General features: G+C 37.4%; 1 protein-coding gene across 1 annotated transcript in view; it reads left to right on the top strand.

Moving 5' to 3' along the window:
• The window catches only part of SCAPER (S-phase cyclin A associated protein in the ER), a 174268-nt gene that overhangs the window by 82398 nt on the left and 78940 nt on the right, over positions 1 to 12930 (top strand). Inside the window, exons 22-23 of the mRNA XM_075713679.1 lie at positions 55 to 120; positions 10411 to 10537. Of these exons, the coding sequence (XP_075569794.1) occupies positions 55 to 120; positions 10411 to 10537 (193 nt within the window). The remainder of the gene's footprint in view (positions 1 to 54; positions 121 to 10410; positions 10538 to 12930) is intronic.

Below are 12930 nucleotides of genomic sequence, written 5' to 3'. Positions count from 1 at the left end.
TGGTATTACGTACTGTACACTTTAGACAATAATATAGAGTATTTTCTCTTCCAGGGCAAAGGAATATGAGAGTTTGATGGAAGCAAAAAATGCTGTTTCTGATTCCCCATTTAAAGCCAAGTAAGCATTTAACTATATATTTTAGACATATACTTTTTTTTCTTCCCTGTCTGTAGCAGAAGTGCTCCTGAAATTTCCAGTGGAGCAGGTGTGGTAAGGTTCCCACTCAATCTTGAATTACAGATCAGTTTCTAATATAGAAGGTCAGACCTTACAAAAACAATTTTTTCTGAACGCACTGTATATCTTAAACCATGTAAGATGCAATAGCAAAGAGACCATATGGGTCATCCTTTTCTTACCTGGAAGCAAGAAGATTCCAGCTATGTACTTCAAGACGGATGGTGAAAATTCAGCACTGGAATTCTGGGACTGAAAATCTTATGTTTGGCCTCCATTTGGTCAGAAACAAAGGTTCATATGGTGAAAGCACAGATACTTTAATGCACAGATGTCTTAATCTGGGATTGAGTTTTTTAAAGAATAGACCTTTTTATTGTGTAGGATAAGGCACAGATGAAAACAGTGGATGGTAAGATTAAAACAAGACCTATTATCGCTGACAAATTCCTCCTCCTTAGTTTGAAACTGAAAATGGCTCAGCTTTTGCTTTCTGATTCCCTTGAAACTGGTTGTCAAAAGATGCAGAATATTTCGATTTTCAGAAAGCTTTTGACAAGGTCTCTCACCAAAGCTTTTAAAAGAAACTATATAGCTGTAGCATAAGTGGAAATCAGTTAAAAAAACTGAAAAGAAGTGGAGTATATGATCAATCCTTGCAGAATAGGGAGGTTACCAGTAGAGTTCTGCAGTGCAATGATGTTCAACATATTCACAAGTGACTTGGAAAAAGAGGGCAAGCAGTGAGGTGACACAGTTTGATGATGATGCAAAGATACTCAGGATAGTAGGGACAAAAGCTGATACTGAATGATAGTTTTGAAGAGAGTGACTTGGCAGTAAAATGGCAGGTGAAATCCAGTGTATATTAAGTGCTACACAATCATAGAATCATAGAATCATCTAGGTTGGAAAAGACCTTTAAGATCATCTAGTCCAACCAATCAATGGAGAGGGAAGGCAGAACTCGATTATATCTTTACATACGAAGTGTGGGCTTTGAACTTGCAGAAGTCATAGGTGGTTCCAAGAAAGTACCAGCTCAGTAATCCTAGCAGTTGAAGGAAATCCTTTGTTAAAATTATTTAGAAAGGAGCAAAAACAGAACAAAGAATGTCATTATGTACAAATGTCGGGGTCATCTACATCTTTTGAATACTATGTGCAGTTCTGGTTCTTCATCTCAGAAAGGATATCCTGGAATTTTTAAAGGTTCAGAGGGGGCAGGAAACTAAATCAGTAATAATTTCTGGTATAACTTTTGTATTAGGGACTTAGTAAACTAATACTTCCCATTCTGGAGAAAAATGTGATAATGGGAGGAAGTTTTAATGGGGATATGTTACAGAGATCTACAAACACATAAATGGCCTGGAAAAGATGGGTGTTGATTGTTTGCTGTCCTTCCTGGTACCAGAATGAGGGAGCACAGAACGAAGATGGAGCGAGGTTCAAAAGAAACCAAAGACAGGGATTCTTAATGCAGTGTGCAATTAGATGTATGGAATTCATTGACAAAAATCACACAGATGCTAAAAGTTTACCTGCATTACTTTATTACAGATGAGTAAAGAGGATTATGTATGCTTGTCCTGTTCTTAATGTTCCTGAGACATCTATTTACAGTTTGTTGTTAAAATGGGATAGTGGGCAGATGGTGTGCCTTTCTTAGAGTTGTGCTCACTGTGGCGCAACTGTGGCAGGTCAGTCAAGAGGCTGTGGTGTCTCAACAGTTGGATTCAAATACCCTCATCCTAAAATTACGTCTGCTTTCCAGGTTGGGGATATTTGTCTTCAGACTGAGGTAATAACCTGTATGTTTTGTGGTTGCTTCCGTCACTCCTAAATTGCTGATATACTTGAACGTAGCATTTTTTATTGGTTACTGTTGGTTAAGATGTTCGAATCCTTGCTGTTAGGCTTCCTCCGTTGGATATACAACTAGCCTGTATGCTTTATCTTTCACATAGTCTTTTCAATAGTTTGAAAACCTGCTGCTGAATCTCAGTATGTATTTTAAAATAATAAAAATAATAACTGAGGTTTGACATACGAAAATGAAACATCTCCACCAGATGGCACACCTGCATAAACACATTGGGGAAGAAGGTTCTGTTGTTGGCTTCATTTCTTAATAACCAGCACTTCAATTTTCAAGATTAGTTTCATGGCAGATTAAGATTTTTAGATTTGTAGCTTCTGTGTTTTGCTTTTCTTTGCTACCAGAAAATAAAAAATTAGGGTCTAGTTGTCAGAAAGTAGAAATGTGGGGCGTTTGAGTGACTCTGAAAATACTGATAAGCTGTAGTGCTTCCGCTTCAGTTTCTTTCTGCCTTCTGATTATCAGTGATTAATTTGGTCAGTTGTATCTCAATTGCAGTGCAACAGAAACTCCGAATTTTTTTTTTAATAATCTCTTGACTGATGCTGAATTTACCATTTTCATTTCTGCTTACTTAATGAAATGCTAGTACGCTTTCAGGCAGAATCTTACGTTCCATCTGCTTTCTCATTTTCCTCCTTTATTGCCTCTGTTAGGGCTGTATCCTTTTAGATGTGAACTAGTGTGATGGCCACTGTGTAGCTGACTTCCATCACAGGTCTTCTGGGAGATTTCTTTTGCAGTCTTCATGTAGAAATCTAGTGATCCAGCAGATGCTTACATGTAAATTTTTAGAACACAGTTTCAGATATCATAGTTATTGTTACTTCCAAAATTACGCAACTTTTTACCTACCATCAGGGCTCAGATGTTTGCAAGCTTCTTTGGTATCAAGGGGGTAGCAATGGGAGCTCAAGTATGAACCGACTTTTTAAGAAGAAATACAGGACTGTCTATGAGTCAACCAGAAGTCCAGTTTATTTCTATTAAAATCCGTTTACACAATACATTAAAAAAACATGACGAAGGATAGGGAAGGGTAGTTTTATCTCTCTCTTTAAAGGAAAGGATGACAGGACAGATTTCATGAGGCAAGACTTTTAGCCCAGACCATGTCTGTTTACATGGAAAAACATATTCTTAGTGCAGGAAAAATTAATAGGAAAAGACCTTTTTAACAGAACTAAGTACAGGATGCTACTTAACCAAGAACAGTAGGAAGAAGAATCAGCTGAAAGAAACAAACAGTAGTAGATCTCCACTGAAACATTGTTATATTGAGAAGCTATGAAAACAGTTAAGACTGTTGCCTCTTTAGCCAGAACACAGTGTACTATACTATGAGCTAACATTAACTGCTACTGTACCTGTCTGAGAGAGAACAAACTCTTGCCAATACCAGGAGTCTTAACAGCTATCCAACACACGCTCTCAGGAGATCTTCAAAGTTATTGGGAAAAGTCGCGTCACAGAATGAAGTGGGTAAAAGCTGAGAGTGCTGAATGTGTTCTTTGTGTCAAAATAAATGCCGATACTTTTTGTTTATTCCAAAGAAAGGTTTGAGGTATTCAGATTGGAGTGGAGGTATACTAATGAACAGAAAATATTTCTTAACTTAGCGAGCTGTGGCGTTTAAAAAATGAAAAAAACAATTTTTTAAAATGTGTCACATTTGATAGATTTATTTGTTTGCTTAACAGAAGCAAATGTGTTTTAGAATGAAATCATTAAATGTAACTTTCTCTTATGCTTCCTTGCTTATGCCACATTTCTTTACTCCCTCCTCTCCGCCCAAATTGATTGTGTCTTTGCAAACAACTAAAACCATTTATGGAATGCAATTTCTTATCTGATTATAGTTCTTAGTCATGTTGTCAGCTGTTACAGAAGAAAGACAGAACCCAGAGTTAGTCTCTGGCAGGTAAAAAGCCTTTTTAGATCACCTTTAAGATTAAGCCACCTTAAGATTATGAGACCACTGATTTCCTGCTGCAGCTGATAGATTGTTTCAGTAGTTCTTGTTAGTTTATGGTTTGCAGATTTATAAAACCTTTTGCACTAAGGAAGCACTGATCCAAGTGCTTTCTAAGCTTAACATTGGTAATACACTAATATCAATAAGCAGACAGGGTTTATCCTGCTTTGATAGACATGGTATGTATACCTTTTGCAGTTTCAGAATACTGAATCTGATTCCTGAGTGGGATTGTGAAAGGTTCTAAGTAGTTCTTTTTTAGAAACGAAAGTTTTAGATGTCTGCAATAGATTCCCCCCCCGCCCCCGCTTTGTAGTGTCTATTAAAAAAATTGTGTCCCTTAATTGGGGGGCGGGGGGGGAATAATTTAAAATACTGCCTTATTTGGTAGGTATTTTTCTGTCTGAACTATTTCATGTGGTGAAAGGGACTTTCAAGGAAAACAACTACGGACATTCTCACCTAGTGGCAGCCAGTCTGTTGCTCCCTGGCCTCTCTCCACTGTGCATTAACTGGTTGGTCACTGGTGGCACTTTGGTCATTTTATAAATGCTGGTGGACTCTTGATGGATTTGTAGTATTAATTCGTATTGTCTGGGAACTGATCTGAATGTAATTATTTAGTGTCCAGTCTTGTTAAGTTAGCCTGTCAAAAGGTGTGTCAGTTGATGGCTTATTCTGTTTGCAGTATTCTCTGGTGTCCATCAGAGCATATTTTGAAAAGGGAAAGAAAACGTTTTCAGAGTGTTATTTACATCTACTTAGTATCTTCTAATCCAAAGGCCATATATTTCACTGTTAAAGCAATCTGCAGGTAGCAAAGTGTAATTGTCATCCTTTAATACAAGCAGGTAAAGTAAGGTAATTGAAAGATTGCCATGTGCCTAACGGGAGGTAGCAGGATTGCAGGGAAAAAAAATTAACCCCCTAGTCTAATACCTTAGCCAGTCTCTCCTTATGCAAGAAGGAATTTTTTTCACTAATTTTTTTTTCCTTAACCCTTTTTTTTTAAACTAAGTAGAGGGACACTTCCAGTAGTATGGAAATGGGTACAACTATTATCCTGAAAAAGGACTGCAGCACAAAAAGAGGAGAGTTAGGAAATGAAAAATTCTTTCCTGTAAGAGTCTGCTGGAGAAAAGATGGGCATGTAGTGTGAAGTTTGTTCTTGCAGAGGCCCAAAGCTAAATGCCTTTAACAATACAATTCTTTGTTATTTTCCTTATGGTATATCAGTGCATTCGAAAAGACAAATTTACCGTGTGGGTTTTCTTGGTGTAGTGCTCTAGGGTCCAGTTAGGCCAGTTATAAGATACTATACCAAAATCCTAATTACTGGGGAAAAAATCAGATAATCTCTGAAGCTGAAATCTGTGCAAAATTTAGTTTCCAAGCAGCTATGTGAACTATAGAAGAGTCAAAGTGTAAATAAAATAAAATTCAATTAAACTCTAAAAAAAGATAAATACCTGCTTTATGATTGGGTGGACAGTAGATTTCATCTTCAGAGAATTTCTGGAGCATTCCTGTAGGAATTAAAATAAATAAATTCAGAAAATAATCTGTATAGGAATTTTTCTTTTTTCAGATAGCTTCCATTTCAAAAACTAAAGAAGGTATGTGAAGCTGTAGATTTAGATGTTTCATGTCTAGCAGTGTTTGGGACTGTGTCAAGATGTAGAATGGTGTTATCCATTGTGCACCTAGAGCGATTGGAGTATGCCACATGTGCCTCCATGTATATTAATTTTGCTGCAGGGGGTCAGACTGCAGGCAGTACAGAATAGTGCAGGGGCTGTACGTTGCTTTAAGAGGATACAGCATAACTCCCTGTTTTGGGCTGGGCAGGAACTGCCACAGACTTTCTCAGTTCTCTCCAGGCACAGGCTGCATCAGGAAGAATTGGGGCTGTGTGTCCGGCTGGCATCTGGCCGCCCTCAGCAGGAACATACGGGAGGAGTAACCGCTCCTTCCCTACAGGAGCTGCACAGAATCCAGCGCTCTGCCCAGTCGTACTAATCCTTCCTTGCATACATTCAGTGTACAGCCAAGAAATCATGGGTTTAAATGTGGAAGTGTTGAAATATATTGATGTTACCATTTCAGGGCTTTTTTTTTTTTTTTTTTCTAGAGATGAAATGTGGCCTATAAACATTAACAGAGATCTTTTTCCTTTAGCTTATAAAATACATTAAACCTACTAAAAATATTTAGCCCACGCTAAAAAGAAACCCTTAATTCATACAATACTTTGTTTTAATTGTGTTTATGTATTTGCTATATAAACCTTTAATACGAATATCCCTCATTTTCCAATTTGCAGTGCAAAAAGATCAGATAATGTATTTGCTGAATGAACATAATATTGGTTAAAGTTTATGTTATGGTAACATTCCAAGCCCAATCAGTGCCTTATGTCCTTTATGATATTTCTTCTGCATTCTGAATTATCTGTTTGTGGGCAATACTAAAATCTTAATTAGTAATGATGTAAATAACTTCAGCTAAAAAGACATTAAATTTAACTTTCCCTTTTATTTAGCCCAGTAAATTTTAAGTTATTTGTCATTCCCTGTATGGCATAGTAAGCATTGGAGGAATGCAAATTAGGGGACAGAATGAAGATTAAATAATTGTCTTGAAATGTTTCGATTTGGATGCAACAGTATTTCCATGTAGTCACTGAGTCGGGTGTTGATACCATGCTCTGTTAATCTACAGTGCATACAAAGAGTGTACAAGGAGTACAATATGTACAAAGAGTTCTCTCTTTCCAAATCCGTTCATAGCAATGATAAATTCTATATCCAAGCACAAGTCATCTTGCATAGATTTCTAGTTCTTTGAAACAGTCCTAAAATTATTCTTATTTCTCTGACACTGCCAAGAAATCAGTTGTGCTGGTTTTGGCTGGAGTAGTGTTAATTTTCTTCGTAGTAGCTAGTATGGGGCTACGTTTTGGATTTGTGCTGGAAACAGTTTTGAAAATACAGGGATGTTTTAGTTACTGCTGAGCAGTGCTTACACAGAGTCAAGGCCTTGCAGATTTGTAAAACCTTTTGCACTAAGGAAGCACTGATCCAAGTGCTTTCTAAGCTTTACATTAGTAATATACTAATATCAATAAGCAGACAGTGTTTATCCTGCTTTGATAGACATGGTATGTATACCTTTTGCAGTTTCAGAATACTGAATCTGACTCCTGAGTGGGATTGTGAAAGGCTCTAAGTAGTTCTTTTTTAGAAACGAAAGTTTTAGAAGATGTCCGCAATAGATTTTTCTTCCTCCCTCTATTGTAGTATCTATTAAAAAAATAATAGATGGGTGCACAAGAAGCTGGGATGGGACACAGCCAGGACAGCTGACCCCAACTGACCAAAGGGATATTCCATACCATATGACGTCATGCTCAGCCATAAAACTAGGGGGAAGAAGAAGGAAGGGGGTGGACGTTCAGAGTGATGGTGTTTGTCTTCCAAAGTAACCGTTACATGTCATGGAGCCCTGCTTTCCTGGAGATGGCTGAACACCTGCCTGATGATGGGAAGTAGGGAATGAATTCCTTGTTCTGCTTTGCTTGTGTGCACAGCTTTTGCTTTACCTATTAAACTGTCTTTATCTCAACCCACGAGTTTTCTCACTTCTACTCTTCTGATTCTCTCCCCCATCCCACGGGGGGGGGACAGTGAGCGAGTGACTGGATGGTGCTTAATTGCCGGCTGGAGTTAAACCATGGCATCAGTATAACGGATATTAAATTAAAATAATTTCTCCCAAGTTCACTTGCTGGGAGGAGGGAGATTTTATTTGCCTTCTCTTCCCTGTGTGATCACATAGCATATGTTACCTTTTTTTGGCAGATGACCAACATACAGTAGGATATGAGGATGTAAGAGGTAATTCTTTGTGTGGCAGAACTGAAAATTTATTCTTCATTTTTCTTACGGTATGATGCTGAACACACACTTAAAAAGTTTTAATTTTGGTAGAAGTGTCCAGAAAGACTTTCAGAAGAAACAGAAAGCTGGAAGCTTTTCCTTCAGAGTTAATGTATTGTATAGCAGGTTTTTTTTTTTTTTTAATTGAGGAGAGAAACTGAACATGACATGTAACTTATGTAGCATCTTTATAGACTGAAGATAAAGAAAGGGAATTTGTCAACAGAAGTAACAATATAATATGATTATTTTCTATTTGAGTCCTTGTGAGTAGTGTTTTGATAAACCTTACACATTTTGTATGCTGATGCCTGATGTAGATTAGGAAAGTCCCTTTCTTTAGCCTCTGTGGTTAATCCTGGTTGAATTCCATTCCTCTGATGTTAAATGATGCAAATGGAAACCAGTCTTGCTGTCTTCTGTCAGATGAAGTTACAATGTAGTGTGGTGGGTTTTTTCCAGTGCTTTATATATGCTTTAATCATGGAATTTGGGTAGGTGTTTCAAAGAGAGAAAGTTTTTATTTTTGCTTAATGCGCTAGGATATTGCCAAGGCAATAGCCATTCTAAATCACATTCTATGAGCATACCTGAAATACTCTGCTTCTAGATCATCTTCCTGGACTGCAGCAATTCGACTTTTCATTGGTGCTGCAGTCTGCTCATTATGCTCAGCAGTGTTGGTGGTCATTTGATTTACTGTCCAAGTCCTGCAGTTATTTGTGTTTTGGCTTTTAATTTTCTTTCCCATTTTAGCTCGTGGCTTACTGAGTTAGACAGAGGTTTCCTCCAACCTCATTTTCCACAGAGGAAATAGCAGTGCAGAAAATCTCATCAGGACGTAATCTCCCTTTATTTTTCTTGTCATAGAAAAATCTTGGCTGAATATTAGTGGATTCAGCTGACCAGATGATAAGAAGTCCAAGACTCAAAATTCTGCAAATAATTTTTGTTTGTACTTTAAAAACATGTATGTATTTTCAGTCTCTTGAAAGCTTTTAACAAAGCTCTTAATTTTTTTTGAAGAAAAAGTACAGAGTACCTGTTTCCTATTGATTAAGTGGAAACTCTCTATTCTTGCTCCAAATGAATATTCTGATTTTTTTTTTTTTTTTTGAATACATGTGACTATTTTGATACATTCCCCAGCCATTCTGTCTCCTTTCTTGCCTCTTGGCGACTAGTTAATGTCATTTTTCTCTTTGCCATTACTCTGTGGTCACTTTGTGAATGCTTTCTGGCCCTTTTACGCTGATGATCTCCGAGTTTATGCTAAGCATTGATACCCTTCCCCTCTCTTTTCCTTCCTATAGAGCTATGTTTCCTTCTAGTCACAACAGTATTTCTCCCACTCATCCTGCTCAATTACCAGCTTTGTCCCACTTTCAGTACAAATTGCTCAATAGATCACACCAAAGGTCTACCAAATGCTGAGCCTGTCATTAAGAGCAGCCAGTAGCATGTATTAAGGCAGTGGTTGACAAATGCATGGCCAGTACTGCACAACACTTCCTCCCTACTTCTCTTAGTCTCCAGTTAAGGGACTCTGTTTAGCATTTGTATCATCCAGCTTAAGGCGTCTACAGATCCAGAAGTCTACATCTGAGCTAGTTACTAACTTCGCGTTCAGGGCAAAGAAGGATACGCTGTGAGTGTGTTTTGACTGTTTTATTTTAGACCTTAGGAAGAGGTGAATGGTGCCTTGGAACTGCGTATTTCTCCTCACTGCCTAGCAGGAGAGCATAGGTGAATAGCACAGAATTAGATGTGTAAAACTGAAATGAATCCAAACCCACGTGTGTCTACATCTCTCCCACCTCTGCATTTTGGCTTCATTAATGGCCCTCATTAATAAAATGCCCTTTCTGAGGGAGTCTGCAAAGTCACTACTTTTCACTTATTCAAATAACCCTAAAGAGCCATTTCTTTTATGATGCCTATAACAAATTAGCCAAGTAGTCTGCTGTTCTATTTCCCTTACTCATCTCAAGAGTGAACTGCTCAGCTAAGTGGGCGGAAAGGATTGAATGATGGAAGAAAAGGAGGAGGAAACCATGTTGAAAATGAAGATGGCAAAAACTAGCAGGATAAACTGTGGAGGGAGAATAGGGAAAGAACTCTACTGAACAACAACAGAAACAAACATGTAGCTAATAAAGAAGCACCATTATGGCTGTACTGTTCACACTATTTCTGTGCCATTTCCCTGAAAAAGTAGATAGTGAAATGTCATAGACACTCTAAGCTGACTGTGTCTCCTTGCTGTATTGCATATTTTACATGCTGTTCAGTGTAGATGGTGATAATACTTTTATGCAAATTTTCATGATTGCTTTATTGAAATTTAGTTTGCAGTTTCATTACAAAGATGAAAGTTTACATGATCAGGAGAGTTTTTGCTTTAACTGCTCTTTGTTTTCTGTTTAATGTTGAAGGTTACAGCGATTAGCAAAAGACCTTTTAAAGCACCTCCAAATGCAGGATAGCTGTTCGTTGGGGAGCAACAAGGTTTCTGCTCTGGACAGGACTTTAGGAGAGATCTCTCGTATTCTGGAAAAAGAGGTATTGTGACTGTTACTGAATAACTTATGATTAACCTATAAACTGTGTTGCCCTCATATATCATCAGTTTGGATTTGGGAATGTTTTAAACATGTATTGATGAATACATGACCTCCGTGTAACAAGCAGTGTCTGCTATTACACTTTCCTGTGGTGGTTGCAGCAGTGGATGCTTTGATTTCGACACAGATTTTATATAGGCATTTTTGCAGAAGTGCTGAAAACACACTTGACTGATGCTAGATCATCTGGATAATGACAAGTTGTACTTACACTGTATTTTCATTAGGATTGTTTTTAACCTGAGCCATTTCAGTCATCTAGTTTATAGTGCATACCCACAAACAGCTTTTACAATAAGGGGCCAAAACAATTAGCAGAGAACAGAGGAAAGAATTGGAGCCAGCTTTGCTGTCACAGCCACCATACTGTGGTGTTGTGGCTGAGTTTTGAAGGAGCACAAATCTGTTGAGCTTTCCTGGAATACAACAAAGCCTGTATTTTTTGGGGTAGGTCTTTGATGGAGGGTGAAGGAATGATGTACATATACTTGGGATATTTCTATGTTTTGAATTTTTTCAAAGTGCTATGTTTGTAGGGCATGTTTTGGTTTATGGTAAGTGTTGGATTTTTTTAAATTGCGAGCATAGCATTTGCATCTTTTTTACTGTTTCATCATGGTCAGTCTGCTGCCACAGTGCTTTGTGTCTTGTAATGCATTTTTTTGCTCCATTAGGACCATGGTATTTGAGTTTTCAAATTGAAAGCTTTTCAAAAAAAAAAAAAGGCTTTATTGAGCTGGAACATTATGTTCTGTTCTCTCTTTAACCATTAGAAAATACTTCTCTTTCATATCTGTAATCAAGAAATCATGAAAATTATTTCCGAGAGAAACCAAATTAATGAAATCTGAGGAGGGGGTTGCATCATTGTGGTTCAGAGTTGGTGTCTGTGAAGATGAGAGCTGTGCTTGATGCTTTTCACAGCTTCGTCAATTTGGAACACAATTGCTAATCGCATACGCATATGCTTTTAAATAGTAACTGCTGCCTGCGATGCATAGGGTTCTGCTGTGTATTCTTTTAGTTACTTTGAGCTGCTTACCAAGTTTAATAGTGTTTTTGAAAGAGTTGTGATGTTTTCAGATTTTTCAGTGTTTGTGTTAACGGATTCATTTTTCAATAATCATTTATTTAAAAATATAGAAATCACGTTGTTGCATGAAGAGTATAAAAAGATGTATCTGTTTTGAAAGTTATCTAAATAATTATTGGAAACTATTATTGTGAAGTGGTGTGGTATCCAGCCCCTCATCAGTAGATGTTCTCTGAGTTTTTTTTTTTTAAATGAGACATGACTTGCAGCTAAATGTTAATTATTAATTGTTCATAACATTTTACTGCTTGTTGAGTCTGCAGTGGGGAAGTAAAAGATAAATTTGATAGCGTTAATAGGCATGCATTATTTTGTTGTTGATTTGGGTTTTTACCACCAAAACATTACTCTACCACTGAAGAAGTGTTATTATCTCTGAGTGTCCTAATCAATAAGGTCACGAAAGATTGATTTCAATAGCTGTCACTGTGTTTACGGCACAGATCGTACATAGTCATTTGTAGAAGTGGATAGTAATTCTCTTGTTAACTTGCAAGGGAAGAAATCAGCAGACACATCTCTACATGTCAATGGGCGGTGAAAAGAATCTTGATGGTGTCAGTCATCGACTGAGAGGAGGAGACTGACACTGTTAATTGAATTTCCCTGGAGAGCATAAAAATATACCATAATGTGGGGGGAGGAATGAGGGAGTGGGAACCACACAAGCTGTCAGTGTGTGTGAGCTGATAACATTGATTTACCCTTGCTAATGGCCTGGGTTGAATAAAGAATTGCCCTGAGGGAGGACAGAGTTCACTACAATAGATCCTTGCCACTTACTAGAAATTCTTCAGGCTCAGAAGTCGTCATGCAAAAGTATTATAAACTAAAATTGATCCAAAAAACCCTCTTTTCAGTCATACTGTGAAACATTGAATTTTTCTTTTGTTAATAGTTTACACTGACTGAAAAATGTATTTATACTGTCTCACCAGGGAAATAAAGATTTGGTTTACAAACTATGAAATAAAATGCAGAGCTGCTGTTGGTAACAGTAAATAAGAAAAATAAATAACCATTAAATTTCTCAACAGAAGGAAGAGTTACTCAGCTCATTAGAAATTCCATGACTATACTAAAACAGCATTAAAGGGTAGGAGTGTATACTTTATGCAAAATTGAATCACAAAAAAAGCCACAAACGGATGATTGGCAGCCCTGTCTCACTGGGTTTTGCCTTCAAGTAGAATCAAATCAGACTAACAATTCCTTTTTGGACTTAGTCTTCACTGTTG

Source organism: Pelecanus crispus, chromosome 7 (assembly GCF_030463565.1).
Source record: "Pelecanus crispus isolate bPelCri1 chromosome 7, bPelCri1.pri, whole genome shotgun sequence".
Classification (NCBI taxonomy): Eukaryota; Metazoa; Chordata; class Aves; order Pelecaniformes; family Pelecanidae; genus Pelecanus; species Pelecanus crispus.
Note: the sequence above shows the minus strand (reverse complement) of the source record. Positions and strands in the feature narration are given on the sequence as shown.